This window comes from Giraffa tippelskirchi, chromosome 4 (assembly GCF_054371585.1).
Source record: "Giraffa tippelskirchi isolate mGirTip1 chromosome 4, T2T-mGirTip1v1.2.pri, whole genome shotgun sequence".
NCBI classification, from domain to species: domain Eukaryota; kingdom Metazoa; phylum Chordata; class Mammalia; order Artiodactyla; family Giraffidae; genus Giraffa; species Giraffa tippelskirchi.
In genome coordinates, this window is record NC_137278.1 from 149,092,219 (window position 1) to 149,114,792 (window position 22,574).

The following is a 22,574-nucleotide window of genomic DNA, read 5'->3' on the forward strand; positions in this document are numbered from 1 at the left end:
TTTCATATACAGTAACAAGACAAAAGCATTTACAGGGTTGATAAGATCCCTCAATTTTTATTATCTTGGCTCCTAAATTTTAAGTATAAAACATTGGAAAATTACTATTCCCTCATTATCCTGCCCTCTGGATTTCCATATAGCAAAATTCTCTATGTGGACACCTGCAGGCCATTTTTAATAGCTTGTTGACCAGAGACAATTCAATATTCAGTTACATAACTAATTGCTGGCCACAGGTGTTAAATTTCTGCAAAAATCCCCCAGACACTAATGTGTTAATTAAAAAAAAAAAAAGCAAAGTGGCCAGTAAGATTCAATTGTCAAGTCAATTCTGGCAAGCAGCCATCACAGTACTATACTATGAAGGAATCAACTAATATAGCTTTAGGCAAACAAAGAACATTCTCTAGAATAAAACACATACTAGAACACACAACCAATCCACAGTAACTATAAAAGGATAGAAATTATTTCAAGTATCTTTTCTGATCACAATGGCATGAAACTAGAGATCAACCACAGAAAGAAAAATTAAAAACAACTATGTGGAAATGAAACAACATGCTATTAAAAAACCAATGGGTCAATGAGGAAATCAAAGAAGAAAAAAAAAAAACCCAAAGCAAGTGATAATGAAAAACAACCATACAAAAATTTACAGGATTCAGCAAAAGCAGTCTTAAGATGGAAGTTCATAGTGATATAGGCCTTCCTCAAAAAAACAAGAAAAATCTCAAACAATGTAACCTACCACCTAAAAGAATTAGAAAAAGAACAAACAAATCCTGAAGTCAACAGAAGGAAGGAAATAAATATCAGAGAGAAGACATAGATAGAGATTTTAAAAATATAGAAAAGTCAATAAAAGCAGGAGATGGTTTTTTGGAAGGGATAAACAAAATCAATGAACCTGTAGCCAGTCTCATCAAGAAGGAAAAGGACTCTAAATAAACAAAATAAAAAATGAAAAAGAAATAACAACCAGTACTGCAGAAACTAAACAAAAATTATAATACTACAGTTATATGGCAACAAAATGGACAACCTAGAAGAAATGGAAAAATTTCTAGAGGCACACAGCCTACCAAATCTGAATCAAGAAGAAACAAGTAACTTGAACAGACTGATCATTGTAAGTGAAATAGAATCTGTCTTAAAAAAAAAACTCCCTGCAAAAAAAGTCCAGGACCATTCAGCTTCACTGGGGAATTCTACCAAACAGACAAAGAACTTACACCTATCTCTCTTAAACTCTTCCAAAAGACTGAAGAGGGAACACTACCAACGTCCTTCTATGAAGCCATCATCACCCTGATACCCAAATCAGACAAAGACACTACAAAAAAAGAAAATTATAGGCTGATATCTTTGATGAATTTTAGACGCAAAAATCTTCAACAAAATATTAGCAAACTGAAGCCAATAATACATAAAAAGGATTAAACTCCATGATCAAGTAGGATTTATTTCAGGGTCACAAGGATGGTTCAACGTATGCAAATCAATCAATGTGACATATCACCCCAACAAAAGAAAAGACAAAAACCACATGATTATCTCAGTAGATTCAGAAAAAGCATCTGGTAAAATCAACATCCCTTCATGATAAAAACTCTCACCAAAGTGAGTACAGAGGGAGTATATCTCAACATAATAAAAGCCATTTATAACAAACCCACAGTGAATGTAATACTCAATGGTGAAAAGCCAAAAACCTTCCTGCTCAATTTTGGAACAAGAGAAGAATGTTCACTCTCACCACTTCTAGTCAATATAGTATTGGAAGTCTCAGCCACAGCAATTAGACAAAAAAAAGAAATAAAACATATCCATACTGGAAGGGAAGAGGTAAAACTGTCATTATAGGCAGATGACATGATATTCTATATTGAAAACCCTAAGGACTCCACAAAAAAATATATTAGAATAAATGAGTTCAGCAAGGTAGCAGGATGCAAGTATAATATATAGAAATCTGTCACATTTCTTTAATAATGAAATATCAGAAAAAGCAAAAAACAATCACACTTGAGATTGTGTCCAAAAAAAAAAAAAAACACCACAATAAATAAACCTACCAAGGAGGTGAAAGATCTATATGCTTAGGACTATAAAAAATTGATAATGGAAATTGAAGATGATTCAAAGAAATGGAAAGATATCCCATGTTCTTGGTTTGGAAGAATATTGTTAGAATGGCCATACTACCCAAAGTTACCTATGGATTTAATACAATTCCTATCAAATTACCTATGACATTTTTTAAAGAAGTAGAAGAAATAATCTTAAAATTTATATGGAGCCATAAAAGACCCAGAATTGCCAAAGCAATCCTGAGGAAAAAGAACAAAGCTGGAGGCACAGCCCTCCCAGACTTCCAACAATACTACAAAGCTATTGTAAAAACAGCATAATAAAGGCACAAAAACGAACATGCAGATCAATGAAACAAAACAGAAGCCAGAAAAAAAACACAAACACTTACAGTCAATTAATCTTCTACAAAGGCAAGATTATATAATGGAAAAAGACAGACTCTTTGGTAAGGGGTGTTGAGAAAGCTAGACAGCCACTTGTTAATCAATCAAGTTAGAACATTCCCTCATGCTGTACACAAAAATAAACTCAAAATGGCTTAAAGACTTAAATATAAGACATGACACCATCAAACTAGAAGAGAACGTAAGTAAACATTCTCTGACATAAATCACAGCAATATTTTCTTAGGTCAGCCTTTCAAAGCAAAAGAAATAAAAGCAAAAATAAATGGAACCTAAACAAACGTATTGGCATTTGCACAGCAAAGTAAATCATAAATGAAATGAGAAGACTGGAAGAAAATATTTGCAAATTATGAAACTGATGACGGCTTAAATCCAAAATATGCAAACAGTTCATAGTACTCAACAACAAAAAAATAAACAACCCCATCAAAAACTGGGCAGAAAACCTAAATAGAAATTTCTTCAAAGACGAACAGATGGCCAAGAAGCACATTAAAAAGATGTTCAACATTGCTAATTATTAGAGAATGCAAATCAAAACTACAATGAGGTTATCACCTCACAGAATGGTCATCATCAAAAAGTCTCCAAATAATAAAGGCTGGAGAGCATATGGAGAAAAGGTAGCTCTTCTACACTGATGGTGGCAATGTACACTGGTGCAGACAGTATGGAGAACAGTATGGAGGTTCTTAGAAAACTATACGTGGAATTACCATGTAATCCAGCAATCCCAATCCTGGGCATATACCCAGAAAAGATGAAGACTCTAATTTGAAAAGAAACGTGCACAACAATGTTTACAGCAGCACTATTTACAAAAGCCCAACCATGGAAGCAACCTAAATGTCCACCAAAAGATGAATGGATAAAGATGTAGGTTATATACACAATGGGATAAACTCAGTCATTAAAAACAGTGGAATATTTCAATCTGCAGCAACATGGATGAACCTAGAGATGATCCTACTAAGTAAAGTGAGTCAGACAGAGAAAGACTAGTATTACATACTCTTTATATGTAGAGTCTAAAACATGACACAAATGAGCTTATTTGCAAAAAAGAAACAAGACTCATAGACATAAAAAACTTATGGTTACCAAAGAGGAAGTGGGGAGGAATAAATTAGAGGTATGAGATTAACCTCTAAAGACTAGAGATCTCTTCAGGAAAATTAGAGATACCAAGGAACATTTCATGCAAAAATGGGCACAATAAACAACAGAAATGGTATGGACCTAACAGAAGCAGAAGATACTGAGAAGAGGTGGCAAGAATACACAGGAGAACTATACAAAAAAGATCTTCACGACCCAGATAACCATGATGGTGTGATTACTGGACTACATCCAGACATCCTGGAATGTGAAGTCAAGTGGACCTTAGAAAACATCGCTATAAACAAAGCTAGTGGAGGTGACAGAATTCCAGTTGAACAATTTCAAATCCTAAAAGATGATGCTGTAAAAGTACTGCAGTCAATATGCCAGAAAATTTGGAAAACTCAGCAGTGGCCACAGGACTGGAAAAGGTCAGTTTTCATTCCAATCCCAAAGAAAGGCAATGCCAAAGAATGTTCAGACTACTGCACAATTGCACTCATCTCACACGCTAGCAAAGTAACGCTCAAAATTCTCCAAACTAGGCTTCAACAGTATGTGAACCATGAACTTCCAGATGTTCAAGCTAGATTTAGAAAAGGCAGAGGAACCAGAGATCAAATTACCAACATCCGTTCAATCATCAAAAAACAAGAGAGTTCCAGAAAAACATCTACTTCTGCTTTATTGACTATCCCAAAGCCTTTAACTGTTTGGACCACAACAAACTGGAAAATTCTGACTGTGTGTTAGTCGCTCAGTCGTGTCCAACTCTTTGCGACCCCACGGACTGTAGCCCACCAGGCTCCTCTGTCCATGGGATTCTCCAGGCAAGAGTACTGGAGTGGGTTGCCATTTCCTTAATGGGAATACCACACTACCTGACCTGCCTCCTGAGAAATCTGTATGCAGTGGCTCAGAGGGTAAAGCATCTGCCTGAAATGTGGGAGACCCAGGTTCAATCCCTGGGTTGGGAAGATCCTCTGGAGAAGGAAATGGCAACCAACTCCAGTACTCTTGCCTGGAAAATCCCACAGACGGAGAAGCCTGGTAGGCTACAGTGCATGGGGTTGCAAAGAGTCGGACACAACTGAGTGACTTCACTTTTACTTTCAAGAAGCAACAGTTAGAACTGGACATGGAACAACAGACTGGATACAAATCAGGAAAGGAGTATGTCAAGAATGTATACTGTCACCCTTATTTAATTTATATGCAGAGTACATCAGGAGAAACGCTGGGCTGGAGGCAACACAAGCTGGAATCGAGCTTGCCGGGAGAAATATCAATCACCTCAGACATGCAGATGACACCACCCTTATGGCAGAAACTGAAGAAGAACTAAAGAGCCTCTTGATGAAAGTGAAAGAGAAGAGAGAAAAAGTTGGCTTAAAACTCAACATTCAGAAAACTAAGATCATGGCATCTGGTCCCATTACTTCATGGCAAGTAGATGGGGAAACAATGGAAACAGTGGCTGACTTTATTTTTTGGGGCTCCAAAATCACTGCACATGGTGACTGCAGCCATGAAATTCAAAGACACTTACTCCCTGGAAGAAAAGCTATGACCAACCTAGACAGCATATTAAAAAGCAGACACATTACTTTGCCAACAAAGGTCCATCTAGTCAAAGCTATGGTTTCTCCAATAGGCACATATGGATGTGAGAGTTGGACTATAAAGAAAGCTGAGCAGCGAAGAATTGATGCTTTTGAACTGTGGTGTTGGAGAAGACTCCTGCGAGTCCCTTGGACGGCAAGGAGATCCAACCAGTCCATCCTAAAGGAGATCAGTCCTGAATAGTCATTGGAAGGACTGATGCTGAAACTGAAACTCCAATACTTTGGCCACCTGATGTGAAGAACTGACTCATCTGAAAAGACCCTGATGCTGGGAAGGATTGAAGGTGGGAGGAGAAGGGGATGACAGAGGATGAGATGGTTGGATGGCATCATCGACTGAATGAACATGAGTGTGAGCAAGCTCCAGGAGTTGGTGATGGACAGGGAAGCCTGGCCATGCTGCAGTCCACAGGGTCACAAAGAGTTGGACACTGCTGAGCAACTGAACTTAACTGATGAGATTAACAGATACACACTACTATGTATGAAATAGGTAACCAACAAGGACCTACTATATAGAATAAGAAACTAGATTCAGTATAATAACCTATAATGGAAAATAATCTGAAAAAGGATATGTATAAATGTGTATAACTAAATCACTTGGCTGTATATCTGAAGCTAACACATTGCTAGTCAACTTAAAAAACAGAAAAAGGAACACTGCTTTAGGAAAACCAGAACTGAATACAAATTAATTTTAAGGGTGCTGAAGTGAAAGTGATTGCCACTCTGATGATAATGAACTGTCATCCTTGTGGCCAACATACAACTACTTCTAAAGTTCAGTGTTTACTTCAACTAGCTCTTGCTCACACAGATGCACAATTGTGACAAATAACAGACAATTTAGGCACTGCATGCATCCCCACCTTGATTTGCTATGACTTCACTCATTCCACTGCCTGTGACTGTTTGCAGGAAAGCAAAGTAACTCCTCCGCAACATCTGCTTCTCTAAAGCAGCAGATTGGTCGTTTTCTTCTGCTGGTCGGAGCAAGACTTCAAAAATTGCATGAAGAAGAGGCATGAACATTTGTTGTAAAAATGGGGATACCTGTATCTGAAGAGAGGAAAAAACTATTACTATCTGAGAAATAAGAAAATTACTAATATAAAATTTAGGGAAAACGTTTTACATAAAGCCTTTTTCCAGAGTTTCTATATTTAGGATACATATGTATATTCAGCTAGCAAATATCAATATTAAGACAAAAATCTACATAGCATATACAGTATTGAAAGCCTCAAAAATCATTAAGTTCAAACCATTTCCTAAAATTCAAGATTCAGGTTCAAGTAACATGGAATCAAATATATTCCACAATCAAATATCGTCATGGAATATTTTCAAATTTAAATTCTCAATAAATGAATTCTACTGCTAAATTAGGTAGGGCTTCCCTGATAGCTCTGTTGGAAAAGAATCCACCTGCAATAATGCAGGAGACCCCGGTTCGATTCCTCAGTCGGGAAGATCCGCTGGAGAAGGGACAGGCTACCCACTCCAGTATTCTTGGGCTTCCCTTGTAGAGGCTCAGCTGGTAAAGAATCCGCCTGCAATATGGGAGCCCTGGGTTCAATCCCTGGGTTGGGAAGATCCCCTGGAGAAGGGAAAGGTTACCCACTCCAGTATTCTGGCCTGGAGAATTCCATGGGTTGCAAAGAGTTGGACACGACTGAGTGACTTTCACTTTCACTGCTAAATTAAAAATGAATTTATAAGACTGAACTCTGTGAAGGCTTTACATGGCCTTAAGCAAATTCCTTAACTTCTCAGTTAAGTGTCTCAGTTTCTTCATCTATAAAAGAATAATACTTAACTTCCAGGGTTGTTACAAAGATCAAATGAATGTATTAAAGAAAATACTCAGAACAGATTTTGAACACAGAAAACACTATGTTAAGTGTTAGCCAATTTCATTAGCCAGCTTATGCTTTGCTTAAATTTCCTTGTACATAAAACTGACATTGAATTACTTTTAAACTACTTGGATACCCAAATTACAGTGCTTTTAACTTATTCGTTAGACATTTAGTATCCAATGCTGTTTCATTTGCTTTTCTAAAACACCAAACTAAGTTTTCTTCTGCTGCATAGAACAGAAAAGGTCTGTTCTTATTAAATATCTATCGATCATGTCCTGAGTGTCAGGGAGTGTTGTAGACATTGGGATGATAAAAATACGTATGATCCATGCCCTCAGATAACCATATTTAAAAAAAAAAAAAAAAAAGTCAAATGCTAAAATATATCTAAAGAGAAATACATCTAATCTTGAAGTCAGGAGATCTTAAAGTTAGGAAATTCTCTGACCTCTGAAGGTGTATGGTACCTTAAATTTGGCTGTAATCTGGTTGATAAGAGGAATGAATTCCTGGAGGTCTTTTGCTTCACAATCTTTGAGCATGTGTTCTGAAGCAGATGGAATGAAGGGAAGGACTTCTTCCTCCAGGCAAATAATCATGCGATGAAGGAAAGTGCGGACTCCACTTCTGAGAATATCCTTTTGTAAGGGACAACTGAGAGCTGGCAAGAACGTCTGTAAACAGTCCAGGTAAACTTCGGAACAGCCACATTGCTTCACAGTCTGCTTGTTGCTGAAAGCTTTGCTGGTTCGACTATATAAACAATTATCAGGTAACTAGTTTTAAGTTTATTCTTCAAGTCTTTTATGGAGTAATAAACAATGCACAACAAATTACAAAACTGACAAAACAAAGCAGCCAATTCTTTATTTTCCATGTCACATTTATGTCCACTTTCAGCTAATGGTTGCTTCCAGTTACCATTCCAGAAAGGGCCCAAGTTAAATGAATGAAATGTAATTGATACAATCTCTCAAATGTGAGTCCACCTAAATGTTTTGCTAAAATCCTGTTGACAATATATGCAGTAAAGAGAAAAAAAAAATCTATTTACTATGAATAGGCTATACTACACAAACTGTAAACCACCAATTTATATTAGAAAACAATCTTAGAATTGAGTTATTTCTACAATAACTCTAACATAAGCTTTTGCATGGAAGTCTTCTGTAGACCAATTTCTGTAAGTGCTTCTAATTAAAAATCACTGTAACTTTCATGCTGTTATTGTTTACCAATAAAGTATGTGTAGAGAGAGAAACAACAGCTTGGGTGGTTGAGACACAATGCAACAACTAATAAGAAGCCTCAGCACCTTCTCTTTAAGATTCCATAACAGATCCCCTGATGTCATTGGTATATATACTTAAGCGAATCTCCTTAAATACATTATCAACTTAAACCAGAGAAATCAGAGAAGTTAAGGATTTAGAAAGATGTCAAGTCAGAAATGCAGAATGTTACGAGATCTATTCCCTTCTTCATCTAAATCTCCTAATTTAATGAATTTAGAAAAGAAATGTTTACACAATTCTCTGGACAATCCAGTTTTGGAAGCATGACACACATACTCAATTCTAGAAAAATCTAAGTAAATGATTCTGTATATATTGAGAAAATCACTTTGCCAATTTAAATGCCAATCTTCACCAATCACACTCACCTAGCAAATCCAACAGCATGGTTGAGACAGTCTGCTAGAGATGCCTGCCTTTCTTCGTCCTGTGCCAGCATCAATTTTTCTAACAGAATTTTAAACTTCTCCATGAGTGGAGTCAACAGATTCCTCATTAATGCCTGCTTCCGCTCTGCTGGATACTCACTATTAACAATCAGCACTCCAGCTGTCTCATAGATAAATAATTGATCATCGCTGCTCAACAAGGACTGGTAACCATTCTCCTAAAATGAAATTTAGTCTTATTGAAGTTTTTCTTTGTTCAGTTCCTCCCATTTAAAAGTAAAAGAGGGACAGAAGATGTAATCTATCACATCAACTCATTAGTAAAAAGAAGATTGAGTACTTATAAATAAACTGAATTAGAGGTCAAAAGATGATGGGTCTATTGAGATGACTTTGTAAATGGTCATGTAATGTAATAATCAGTTTTCTAACTTGTTTTACTTTTATGAAATTTATCTATTATTAGGAGGCTAAAAGTCAGTTATACAAAGTGCTTTGAAGGTTAAGACAAAGGCCACACAGATTAATATTTTAAAGTGTTTAAGATTTAAATAACAACAAACACCACATAATAAACACATACACAAGTTGCTACTTTTGCATGTTTGGAAATAAGACTGCAAATAAAAAGAAAAGATCTTATTCAAGTGTAAGCAAACATCCATCCATACATTGATCCATTTTATTAATGAGTTTTGTTATTTTTCACACTTATGCAATCTGAGAGGCCAGGGGGAAGGGGAAAATATCAGAGGCCCTTCTACATCTAACACTGAAACTCCCTGTTAAGAAATTATTTACAAGCCTAGTCTTAAAACACATAAATTGTGTGGCAGCCTTATTATATATAATATATATGTATATTATATATATGTATATATGTATGCATATTATATGTATGTATGTGTGTGTGTGTGTGTGTGTGTGTGTGTATGTAAGAAACTTCTATCTTTTAAAAGAGAATGTCCTTATTTAGAAGTAACTAAAACACTTACTAAGTAACACTAGAACCAATCACTACTCTAGGAGTTGAGATCACAAAGTTAAAGTTGCTAGATAAATACAAGGTACTTATACCCCTACTATGCAGTCAACATTCAGTAAAAGCACTGTGAATCAAGTCTTTTTACACATTAAAAAAAGGTTACAGGTATAGTACAAATTCTTGTTTCTACGTGCAATAAGAAAAACAAAAAAATTTCCAATATCCATAAATATGGCATGGCTAAATATGGTTCTGTGAAAGTCTTTTAATATATATATTTCATTAGTATGTAGGCAAATTTAACCATATAATTCACTAGTAACCTTTCATGCAATGAAATTAAATAACCCATATACTCTAAATACTGATACTTATTTTAAAAAACAAAATATTTTATGTTAAACATTTTTCAAGTGTGGCTCCATTAATAACTCTCATCAAAATGAAAAAAAAAGTCAATGTCAGTAGTCTGCTGACATTGCCAGTATTTTACACAAAAATAGGTATCAGTCAAAATGTGCTTACAAGGTATCTTTTAAAGATTACTTAAATCTTTCTAGTGAAATAAACAACCAAGATATTCAGATCAAGCAGCATTTAAATCCTTTTTACCTCAAGCCAGAAGTTTAACAAAAAAATTTCAGTCTACTAGTAGGAGTCACTGAGAATGGCTCATGTAATCACAGTATTAAACAGAGAATGATTTTGAAACTGAATTTTTCTTCTCCAAAAAATACTTCACCAGCATTTAATAGTACAGACAGCAGATCATATCTCACACTGCTAAATCTATCAGTCAAATTTTGATTCCCTTCTATTTCTTTTTTTTTCCCCTTCTATTTCTATTACTATGTTTGTTTACTATATCTCAACAGAGTTTTACTATATCTCAACAGAGTTTTAGTAAATAGATCTAAGCCCAACTTAAAACGTATGATTTAGAAAGAAAGATACTTACAGGTGGAGAAAGCTCTAATAAATCTTGTATTCTATTCAGAATATCCTCAATGAAAGGATTCATTTGTTTACTGAATAAAGGCAAAAAGGAAAACCACAATTATATATAATTGGAGAAGTGCTGAAATATAAAATTCCTCTTTAAGGCAGAACTAAAAAAAAGTTCAGTTCTAAGGTAGTCACATGTCACCATTCAGACTAGCTATGATTTTTTTAAAATTACAATATTATAACCTAAGAAAAAGTAGTTTTCACACCTTAAAAAATGGTACTAGTACAGAGCAATATGACAGATTAAGTTAAAAATGTATTTCCAAGGTACATCATCTTTAGAATTTCAAAGAAACTATATAGTTTTATCTACAGCAATAAAACTGTGAAATAACTAATGCCATTAGTAATGACAATTGTTACATATAAAAATATTCAAACAAATCAGTTTAATAATGAACAGAGTACCTGGCTAAAGAGAAAGAAAAGAAATCTTAGCACAATACAAAAAGGAACATTTTTTTAAAAAGCCTAAGAACAGAAAGAACTAAATCTACCATAGGCTCTTAGATAATAAATTACATCTTACTTAACAATCTTAAAAATAAGAATTAAACATAACAGCCAAAATGTTTTACTTACTTGAGAGATTTAACAAATCTGGAGAATAGGTAAGCAGTTCTGCTCCGGACTTTAGCACTAGAGTGCCGCAGACCCCTGTGATCTAAGAAAGCCATCTAAAGAAACAGAGACACTTTTACTATTTCTGTACTTATTTAACATCTTTTATTGCTAACGTCATGACATGCTTTTGTTCACATCGAATTTTACTTTTTAGCTCTGGAAGAGAGGAACCAGGTACATATAAGTAAGCCTACCCTATACACAAACAGGTCCTTGACTATTTGTTTTAAATAACTGACTAGACACAAACTCCATTATAAAGAAATGGAGGAGTTTTAGCATCTTCAGGAGTTTTTGAGAGCTCTGGAAAAAAGTGATAAAAGAAGGACTACTATCTGCTCATTAGCTGAAACACATGGAAAATAACAAAAGCTGAGAGTAAAGTGTATACTTACTAGTACACATGGAATGTGCTGAGGTTCAACTGTGAAAAACTTTTCATATCTAACAACAGTTTCGAAGAACTCCAATGTCACAGATGTGTGCTGATAGGAACTAACTCCTGATGTTACCAGCTAGAGCAGGAAAAAGTTAAGAAATCTATCTTCATTTACTGTAACATCAAAATGTCCCTGTAATAATGTATATTAAACTCTAACAATTAAGAAACTCACATTAGCTTATATGAAAACAGAAAATTAGGTTCAGAATAAGTTATCTTTAGTATACTTACAGTTCGCATCATATCCTGCAAAGCACTAGCTTTTGAAACATCACCTGAGAAGTGAGCACCATGAGATACTGGAAGAGCTTCTGCCAACATATACAGCAATCTTATTGCCACTTCAACTTCCATAAACCGTGTAGTCTGCCAATTCCTACCAAGGTATAATACATCACTGAGATCTGAATACAAACTTTCTATACAACTAGTGATGCACCAGATAAAAAGACACCAACAAAATTCTCTTTAATTATTAAAAAGTCACAGCGATTGTTAATTCTGCCAGGGAACATAATTCATATCACAGAAGTATAAATAACCAATGTAATCCATTTTATTGTTTATGTTCCGAACAGCAGCATTTCCCCTCAAGGATCAAGATAAATCAAGGAGTCAAGTGCATTGTTTCGGAGATACACATAAGATCTTAGTAAGTAACATAAACAAGTAAGTCATGTGAATCACTTACGGTAGGCCACCATCAGGGAGAAGAGGAAAGAGGTGACTTGTTAGAAACAGATGAACAAACTTACTGCAGTGTAGAACTGAACACTCTGCGAACAGAAGCCAGCAGTAACTCTGGTGAAACTTGAGCAAGCCTGTCCAATAATAACTTCAGTTGTTTTCTATATTCTACAAACATGGCTTCGTCTTCACCCTATGGTATTTAAAAAATTCCATTAAAAAACTTAAAGACCTTAAGACATATAAAATGGTGAGTTCTCATTAGTTTTTTATATCTACAAATTTAATATACTTTTTTCATATTTATTTATGTAGGAAAATGCAGTAGTTTTTCCCTTCCTGCTCACAAATAACTATTTCCCAGCCCTAGACCATGAAAGCCTAGAGCCAGAAACAGCACAGGGAAGAGGTTAAAAACAAGAGTCATTATAACGGAAGAGAATGAGGGACAATTAGGCAAACACCAGATAATGGAACGCTTTGGAAAACAAAAGCAAAAGTCTAAGCCATGATGGGTTCCCATAGGGCTTTATGAGAACCTTAGCACCTTATGTATACTCCTTGTATCTTACTGTCCACTGTAAGAACTGTAATAATATCACATGATTAAAGATATTATATGTAATGAACATGGCACTTTGCAAGTACACGGTGTGTTCACCATTATCCTCGTGTAGTTCAAAGTTTCTGAATGTCTGAAGTGGGTAACAGAACACGTTAGCATACAGCTAGACAGTACATGCCATTACTGAGTTGCTAGAAAGCACTCATGACACCTGTGACTGATGGGAAGCTGACTCATGACAACCCTGGAGAGGACTTTAACCAGAACAAGTCCAGAGACAGTGAAGTGCCTCATTCACACTCTCCCATAGACAATTACAATCTGAGGTCCACCAATTCGGCCTCAATTCCTCTTATTAAATATAAAGTGAAATATGATCATGAACAATACTATCAATGTTTTACAAAGTTCAGTGCTACAAAGTGTCCTTAAAAGGGTCATTTTAAAGAATTACAGGACAAAATACAAAAACATGAAGAATTATGAAGTTTCCACTAATCTAAGAAGTCGTCAATATAAACAAGATTAATTTTTAAAACTTCTTGTTTTAAAGGACTCTAAGATACTCAAAACTTGAAATAGTAATTTGATGTAAGTACATAATAAAATTAAAACTGTTTTCTCAATCCAAAATTCTTACCTCATTTTCAAAGTTATATTCTTCATCATAAGTTAATTTTTTCATAACAGCCAACATGATTGCCTAAAATTAAGAAAAAAATATCTTTTGTCAGTCTCCTCTAATTTCATATAATTTGAAATTAGGCTGTATTTCAAGGCAGACTGCAGATACAGAGTCTACTATTGGTTTAAAAGAAGCAAAAAGAAGTCAATTACCTCTACATTAGCTTTTTGTTGATCTGAGAGCACTGTAAGCTGTTGAAAAGAAAGCAATCATTTATTAGGTTTCCTAAAGTAATACTTGCTTATCAAAATATTTTTCTCATCAGTTAGTATCTTTTCAAATATGCACACAGCTTTTCTGGAGGGCAGTCTGACAGTGCCTTTCTATATGTGAAATATACCTAATCTAAAATCGATCAATTTCACTTCTAATAAGAAAGTAACTTGGCATACAGGCAAAACCATGTAGATAAACTTGATTTTTAAAGATACTTATAAATGTACTCAGCAAAGAAGCAGATTACAAAACAGCAAAGTATGATCTCACCTTGTTTTTAATTAAGTAAGGCCATAAAAGCCTAGAAATCCACTATGAGATACAATGGGATTACCAATAGTGATTTCAATTTTCTTCATACCTTTTCACATTGCCTAAAATTTCTTAAAGTAGGCATGCAGAAACATGTTACAACAGAAGCTAAACCCAGTTTGGAAAAATATTATCTTAATAAGCTTGACTCAATTCAACTAAATCAATGTAAATAAATTAGGCATACTCTCACCTAATGTCATAATGAGAAGTTAATTCTTTAAAAGGCTACATGTGTAATATATGAGATTCATACCTTCTATGTTTTAAGTTCTATTATTGGCAGCAACTCTCTGGGGGAAATTTTTAATTATAAAAAAACTGTTTATAAGAAATGATGCATATGTAATTAAAATAATAAACCATCTTTAACAAAATTTCTACTGTATTTAAAAACAAACACAGGGGACTTCCCTGGCAGTCCAGTTAAGATGCTATGCTCCCAAAGCAGGGGGTACAGGTTCAGTCCCCAATCGGGGAACTAAGATGCCACATGATACAAGGCCAAAAAGAAATAAACACAGATTCAAAATAAAAGAAACAACGTAAACCTATAACTAATTCTGAAGCTTTTTAGTCTAGTGAATTTTATAACCTGGCCATTTATGTTTTCCAGCTAAGAAGTTTAAAGGAAAAAAAAAAGTGAAAATATATTATTAACAGTAAATGGCATTAAAGCAGATAATTGAGTATCTTATTTTCGTTTTCCTGTATTTTCCAATTCTCTATGGCTTTTCTATATTATCTACAACAAAGATTAGCATAAGGACTTACCTGTTTCAAAATATGAAGATAATCGTAACAAAATCCAATAATGTTAGAAGAGATGTCATCATCCTCATGAATTAGGAGCTGCAACATTAGCGCCACCTTTGTTTCAATAGCTTGCAGTGCCTCCTGAGCATTCTTGATATCCCCATTTTTAATTAATTTAGTCCAGCTAACTATCAATGACTGTCCCATTCCATTGACCAGTTTAGAAAATCTGGCCAGGAAGTCAACATCTTCTTCCTATAAACAATACAGATCTCAATTTAAAACCAACTACCTGAGAGGAAAAACTCTAAATTTTAGAATGGATCAAGAGCCAATTATAGAAGTCAATTTTAAACTAACATTAGACATTAACAATACTACCATTTTGACTGCAAAGTTTTAAGAGTCTGAATTCTTCTACTGTTATTATCCACTAGTACTAACTCTCAAAATAACTATCTTTAATGATTATAGTCATGTAGACATTGTCAACTTATAAAAGTTTAAAAAAAGAGATCTGTGGTTTCAAAACCTTCTTTCTAAACTGAGGAATTTAGTAAATACCTTCTAATAAAGTTAATGCTGCCTTATTATGCTTTGTGCAACAATTTATGACAGTCCTTTCTGACACTATTTAATTTGAACCTCAACTACATTACAAAGAGAGAAAACTGCTATTAAAATAACCTGCCTAAAGTTAATCAGCATTAGTGTCAGAACTCAAAATCAGGTTAATTTTCATTAATTATCCTTATGATGTTTTCCTACAGAAAGATTTTTTAGCTTTACCATTTTAAGTCTTTCAACAAGACAATTATTAGCAGTGTAACTGACTACACTTTGTCAGTTAGGAAAACTGACTACACTTTGCCAGAGGTACACTCCTGACATATCAACAATACAAAGACTTCTTAGTAATTCTTTATCACTATCACAGGTAAAATTAAAAGTAAAAACCTTCAAATTCAGTTTCTAAGTTAGTAATTTACCACACTCACTTGAGCCCTAATTCTGCTGGAGCTAAACTCTAATAGCTCAAATGAATATGATGAAAATATAACATTTATAATGGAGTCTTATTTAGGTCAAAATGCACTGCCATGCTTCTTAAAGTGTGGTCCATGAAGAGCAGTATCCCAGCATCACCTGGGAGGGGATTAGAAAGCACAATAGTAAGTACTATCCCAGATCTTCAAGTTTAAGTCTGGTATAATCCATGATCAAGGAAAATGTTACACATGACATTACAGCTTTCTGGACAATGTTTCACTATTATAAGCTCAAGGAAGTTTCCAACGTTTAAAAACAAAAATAAAGAAAAAGGAAAGCACATTTAAGTTACTGCCTCTCCTAGTTTGTTCTAACAATTTTCAAAACGTTATACATAAATTTACTGACCTGGTCAATGCTGAAAAACCCAGCAGACTGTAACACTTGACACAAAGATTCTACCAGTTTCATTTTATCAACAGGATCCATTCCTTTATTTACAATTTCAAATAAACAATCACATGCTTCTTCCCGTAGAACTTCTATTGACATATGACCTAGCAGCATATTTATAAACCTGGCAATGGAGAAACAAAAATTCTTACAATATTTTCAAATTCATGAGTTTTACATATTGTATTCTGCAGGTTTATATTCTTAAAATATAGATTCACTTACCTATCATTGGCTATAAGGGATAAGTCTATCCAAGAGACATAAGCCCCAACTACTTCAAGGCACTGGCATGTCACTTCTGAATTGGTATACTGATAATTTTGTAGGATTTGGTACCATGATTCCACCAAGTTTGGAATGCACTGTTCCCTCATGGTATCCTTTATGAGAGTATTCCTACGAGCCTCCTTAAAAAAAACCCAAAATACCATATATACAATCAGATTACTTCCCAAGATAATGTTTGATATCTGTATAATAGCTGCACACAGTAATTTCTCACCACTACATTTCCCGACTTGCTAACACATTCCCTGCCAGTATTTCCTACTTATCTGCTCTAAAATCATAACCTGTGATTCTAATTCTTCCTTCCATTCAACTTAGACATAATTTATTAGACACAAACTATAAAAAAAACACTCTAGAAATTTTAGCCATGTGATTAAAACACTCTAGAAATTTTAGCCATGTGATAAGTTATTTCTCAGTATTATACAAACATACTTAAATTATTTAAGAGAACAGCAATAATGTAAACAATACTAGTTATAAACGTCGTATTTAACACACAAGGACCTTAAATCGTCATACACATCTGAATTAAGCTATTTCCATTGTGTTCTTCAAGAAAAAGGAGAAAGTTATATTGGGTAATAAAGAAGTAGAGAAAGACTAAGGTCATGGCCTATGTGACTAACTGAGAATACAGAAGAATCCAGCACTGGTACGTAGCAATGCTTTTTCCTCACTCAGCAACTATAAAGTAGTAGTAAATATAGGCCACATTTCTCTACAAATTCATAGGGAAAAAATCAATTTGTTTGTTTTACTAGAGGAAGTTCCTGTCTGGTTAAAAAACAAAAGCTAAATGCTCTAATTTCACCCTGTACCTGGGGAAAAACCCCAAATTTAAGTTCCTTTGTAAAACAAAATTCAAAATGTTGAGTAAATTTGTAAGTATTCTTAACAAAGTTTTATCAAAAACAAAAAAAATCCTTCTTGATCCTTTTATTATGTACCCATTATCTCTTGCAATATCTAAATTAAAAACTTATTAATAACATGTTACTTGCCTCTGAGGTGTGAACCACATCACGATCCACCAACTCTGAATCAATAGCCATGAGAATTCGGAGGTACAGATCTACTCCCCTTGGATTTAGGTCCACTACTGAGAGAATGTCAAAAAAAAACTTGGGCCATTTAGTGAGATATTCTGTAACAAAAAGCAAGGCGAAGACTTGGGCAGCTTTATTTCGTATGAAGGTCTTCTCTGGTTGGGGATTCAGCATCTGACAAAGAGATACAGTTCATAAAATTTAAATGGAAAAGACTCAAACATTGTTCTCCTATTTATCATTAACAGGCAAAATCCCACTAAACTGCACCATGGTCTACAACAGCTGTGCAGCAAATATGCTTGAGAATTACCAAAGTATTCAAGTTTCATGAGCAGAGTTTTAGTAGTTCCTATAACCTTTTCTAAGAAGAAAACAAATTCAATGATTTTTCTTCTAGCTGCTTGCTCTGTAAGATAAATAAATATTCTAGCCACACAACTGCTTTAATATGTTAAGATTAGCTAAAATTAATGAAAAATAAAATACTGTGAATAAAAGAACTCTATTGGCTCCTTTAAAAAGGGCTCTTTGTGAAGAATCTATTCCAGGAGGACTCACCTTAAGTGTGAAAATTGACTTTTGTCTGGTAGTTAAAATTACATTTTAAAATCAGAAGTTTCCACCATGTGTCGTGGAAAGAATGACAGCTTCAATTACTGATATAATTTTAAGTTACTGCTAAGTTTTTATCACTTGTAATCTTCAAAGCCAGCACTTTCTAAAAGAGCTACATGATCAAAGGGAGGATAAATGAGCAACATTTTTGAGGTGAAGTTTTAAACTCTTCCAAAAATAAAAATTGAAATATCTGGCAATTTGAGGTACTAAATGTAAAAACTACTATTTTACCTGAGCTTGAAGCCAAGATACGAGTGTCTCCCTAATTAGTTGTTGTTGAACAGTAGTTAGTTCTGAATATCTGTTCAAAATACAGAAGAAAAACAATAATGGTAATATTTAGTGTATGTGGTTTTTAAGAAGTAATGGCCTCTTAAATTTGAAACAGAAAATTTGTATAGCAATTACCTAAAATTCCCTATGATAAATTGGTAATAATTCTCATTACCTCTTTAAAGACAGGGGTGGGAGTGGCTGGAGGGGTATCAATATTGATCTTAGTTTGATCTGTGGTCCAGTTCATGCTAAAACAAAATGGTAGCTACACAATTTTTCAAATGAAAGTAAGTCCATGGTCTCAGGTTTGTGACTTACAGAATAAATCAGGAGGCAAACTAAAGATCCCTGGGGCAGCAATTCACTGTTTCTGCTTAAATTAGGCAGGCATTTTTGGAAAAGTCAATGGCAACCCACTCCAGTTTTCTTGCCTGGGAAATCCCATGGACAGAGGAGCCTGGAGGGCTACAGTCCATGGTGTCACAAAGAGTTGAACACTACTGAGCGACTAAACAACAAGGCAGGGGTTCTAAATACAAGTGTCCATACTGCCACTCAACTCTAACAGAGACTGGTCATGCAGTGATACAAGCGTGGTGTTGCCATATCTTTAAATTCTTCCCCAGAGAAATTGGAATTTAACTTTCCTGTGTACTGACTGGATTCTTTTATGTAGCCAATGAACTCGGTATTTTTAAAACACCTTGGGATAAATCAAAACATACCTCAAAGCTGGATATGACACATAATGTCAATTTACAACCTATGTTATGATGCCCCCAAAGAGGGAAAAACTAATTTCAAAAATAGCCTCTCCCCCAAATCTCAGTGAGAAAAGCCATACTTGTATTTAACTTGATGTTCTAGTACTTGGAAGCAGAAAAACTTAATATGATCATCACTGAAAAAGAAAAAAAAAGAAAAATTAGATAAGGAGAATATGAATTGGGGAAAACAAATCAAAGGTAAATAGTAACGAATAACTCAGTTGAAAGTTTCTCAAACCAGACCTTTGACTTATTGCTCTCAAGTGTTACATTCACATCCATTTGTAAGCTAAGAGAACTTTATACAATATTCAATGGAAATCTGACAAACAGAATAATCCCAAATTAAGATTCACTTTAAGTACATACAGTGCTTTGCAAACAGAGAACATTCCTCCCAAATTCTAGACGTTAGGATTCCCAAAGCAATTCTTACATTTTATAACAGAAAGGATAGATGTAAAATGACAAATGGTAGAACAGCCAGAGACTGAGTCAAGTCAGAGATGGTCATCAAAGTCATACTTAATCTTAAAAGTTCTACTGTAGCAAAATCCAAAACAAGAGAAGTCTCATAGACTGGCAGTCCAGCCCCAAAATTCATATAGAAAACCAGGTTACAAATACATTGCCTTAGGGACTTCCCTGGTGGTCCAGTGGATAGGAGTCTACGTTTCCACTGTATGGGGTATGGGTTTAGTCCCTGGTTGGGAAACTAAGATCCTGCACACTGCATGGAGAGGCCATTTAAAAAAAAAAAGAAAGAAAGAAAGTAAAAACAAATATATGACCTTAAAAGGGGGGGGAGTAAGAATCAATATCCATCCACTGTCCACTTCTAACTGTCTCCCTAGGAGTGACAACAGAGGTGCAGTGAGCTAGCTACAAGCTCTGACCAAGTCCCTTTAATGAACAACAATGTTCTTTTTAGACAGTTGGTTTGAGTCAGGCATAGTCAAAGAACAATTTTTCATATACAAAGCTAACTATAGTCAATGTAAGAATGGAGGTACTGTCTTCATTCTGACTACATCCCTTAACCTCTTCACCAGAAAAAATTCACACTGAAGAAAATAAAACCTAATTTTTAAAAGTTTTTTAAAAAGTTACATTTAATTAGCATCTTTTCTAAGACCTTAGGGTTTCTATTCTTATCATGGATTGCACTAGAGCTTTAATTATATAAAACTTAGATTTTTCACTCAAAATATAAACTACAGGGAGCCCTTAATTAAAAGCCAGCCCTCATTTACTATAAGACATACAGATGTTCTTCAAAAGCAGCTTTCACTAAACTGGAGCACTTGCTTTCAGCTATAAAATGCAGTGACTGATACTCCCAGCATGCAAGAAATCTAGGTAGGAATTCTCACTGACCCCTATAAATCTATTTACACTCCCACTAGTAGAGTTGTTTGTTTACAACTAGTCAGTGTGCTTCCCCCAGTCTCACTAGGTGCACTGTACTTCTTTCATATTTAAGTAACTTAATGAACTACTATATAAAATAATGCAGTGAGTAGGATGAGTTTCTATTTTTGTAAAAATTAAGTTGAACGCTTTAGAAAGAGTTCATAGAAAGTCACATTGCATGGGAGAAAAAACCTTGTACATGTGTGTTGTGGACCAGATAACCAGAAGACTTGGAGATGTGAGAACAAATAAATAAAAGGTTTAGAAATCCACATTCACTGTTCTTCAACCCACTACAGGGACCCAGAGAAGAAATTGGAGAGGATCAATTATGGGGCAATCAATATTTTCAACATTAAGAATCACAAAGTGATTGTGGCACATACACAAAGAAAAATCATTGGTCTGACATTAAAAGATTAGTAACTGAATGTTTATGCACTTAAGTTAAAAATTAAGACAGATAATTTCTGATTACCTTCTTTACCAAGTTTTTAGAAAACCAACCATCCCTCCTCATCATAAGAAAATAAGGAAATTTCTACTGTACTATATGCCAGCTGGAATCTACTGCCAGGTACTGAGAATAAGGCAAAGAAAGGATAGTTTTAATGAAAAGTGAATTCAGGATTGGCCAAAATTTTTAGTTTACTATTTTTCTCATTCTACATGGAATAGTTTTTTAAAACTAAGTCATAAAATGTTTTTATGAAAGCTTTTTTCAAACAGATAAATAAAACAATCCTGCCAAGTTCATAAAAATTTGAAGTCTTCTACAAGTTATGCAAATTTTGCTTTAATTACCTGTATGTCCTCTGAGCCAGAGCTTCTGCACACACCTGCCAGGCATCTGGGGAAATCTTTAACTGTTCAAAATAGGCCAGGGCCTGTATAATTGCAAAGCAGAATATGCATTTGGAATAGTCGATCTCAATTCTCTGCCTATACTCAACAAAGTTTACTGAGAGTAGCAAACCAACTACAGTGACTAAAAAGAAACAGCTAAACATTGAATTCAGGCTTCTGAGTAGGTGCAACTGAATGATTATTCCTAGGAAAAAGGTTAAGTAAAAAACAAATTCCATCAGTTGGATACTTTTAACTTGTTTCCTTATGGGAAAGGAGACAACACAAAAATGTCCTGCAGACCTCACTGGGTTATTAGAAGAATCGAGAGAAAACACTCCAGTGCTCTGTCAAGTGCTATACTCCTGAGGTACATGCAGCTATAAAATGGTATATAAAGAATACTTTTCCTATTTAATAGCAAACATGCTATTAAAGAAGTGACTACCTATAAAGGATGACACATATTCTGTATTATCATTTGATCTACCATTTAACAGAAAAGGAGAATTATTTCCATTTTTCAACTGCATCAGTAAGTTTCTTAAATGGTGAGATTAAAATCAGAGTTCAACTGCTTGATATGTATTTTAGGGAAGTACCAAATAACTGAAAAAGTCAAAGCTTTAGGAAATGTGTTTCTCATCCCTGTATTCATGAATTCTGGGTCTTGTTACAGGAGCAAGTATCCTCTAGAACGGATGTAGCACTAAGTCCATAGGCTATCTACCACTGTTGGGAAAATAGTGGTGACTCATACTCTTCCATTTGTATGCTGCAAAGGAGATCAATGACAGATG

The 22,574-nt window shown here is 34.6% G+C and overlaps 1 protein-coding gene across 22 annotated transcripts in view; it reads right to left on the reverse strand.

Annotated features, from left to right (window-relative positions):
* The window catches only part of XPOT (exportin for tRNA), a 155,327-nt gene that overhangs the window by 8,774 nt on the left and 123,979 nt on the right, over positions 1 to 22,574 (reverse strand). For 10 of the 22 annotated variants that reach the window (XM_081588897.1, XM_081588907.1, XM_081588898.1 and 7 more), the window contains 17 exons: positions 21,733 to 21,815; positions 19,593 to 19,649; positions 18,704 to 18,773; positions 17,807 to 18,025; positions 16,734 to 16,918; positions 16,464 to 16,632; positions 15,084 to 15,320; positions 13,934 to 13,972; positions 13,737 to 13,799; positions 12,600 to 12,724; positions 12,076 to 12,220; positions 11,798 to 11,917; positions 11,361 to 11,455; positions 10,729 to 10,798; positions 8,765 to 9,003; positions 7,569 to 7,854; positions 6,106 to 6,295 (listed from right to left, as the gene is read on the reverse strand). In XM_081588897.1, the coding sequence (XP_081445023.1) occupies positions 6,106 to 6,295; positions 7,569 to 7,854; positions 8,765 to 9,003; positions 10,729 to 10,798; positions 11,361 to 11,455; positions 11,798 to 11,917; positions 12,076 to 12,220; positions 12,600 to 12,724; positions 13,737 to 13,799; positions 13,934 to 13,972; positions 15,084 to 15,320; positions 16,464 to 16,632; positions 16,734 to 16,918; positions 17,807 to 18,025; positions 18,704 to 18,773; positions 19,593 to 19,649; positions 21,733 to 21,815 (2,392 nt within the window). Of the gene's footprint in view, positions 1 to 6,105; positions 6,296 to 7,568; positions 7,855 to 8,764; positions 9,004 to 10,728; positions 10,799 to 11,360; positions 11,456 to 11,797; positions 11,918 to 12,075; positions 12,221 to 12,599; positions 12,725 to 13,736; positions 13,800 to 13,933; positions 13,973 to 15,083; positions 15,321 to 16,463; positions 16,633 to 16,733; positions 16,919 to 17,795; positions 18,026 to 18,703; positions 18,774 to 19,592; positions 19,650 to 21,732; positions 21,816 to 22,574 lie in introns of all 22 variants that reach the window. The other 12 variants (XM_081588912.1, XM_081588918.1, XM_081588913.1 and 9 more) reach the window with 2 other exon arrangements.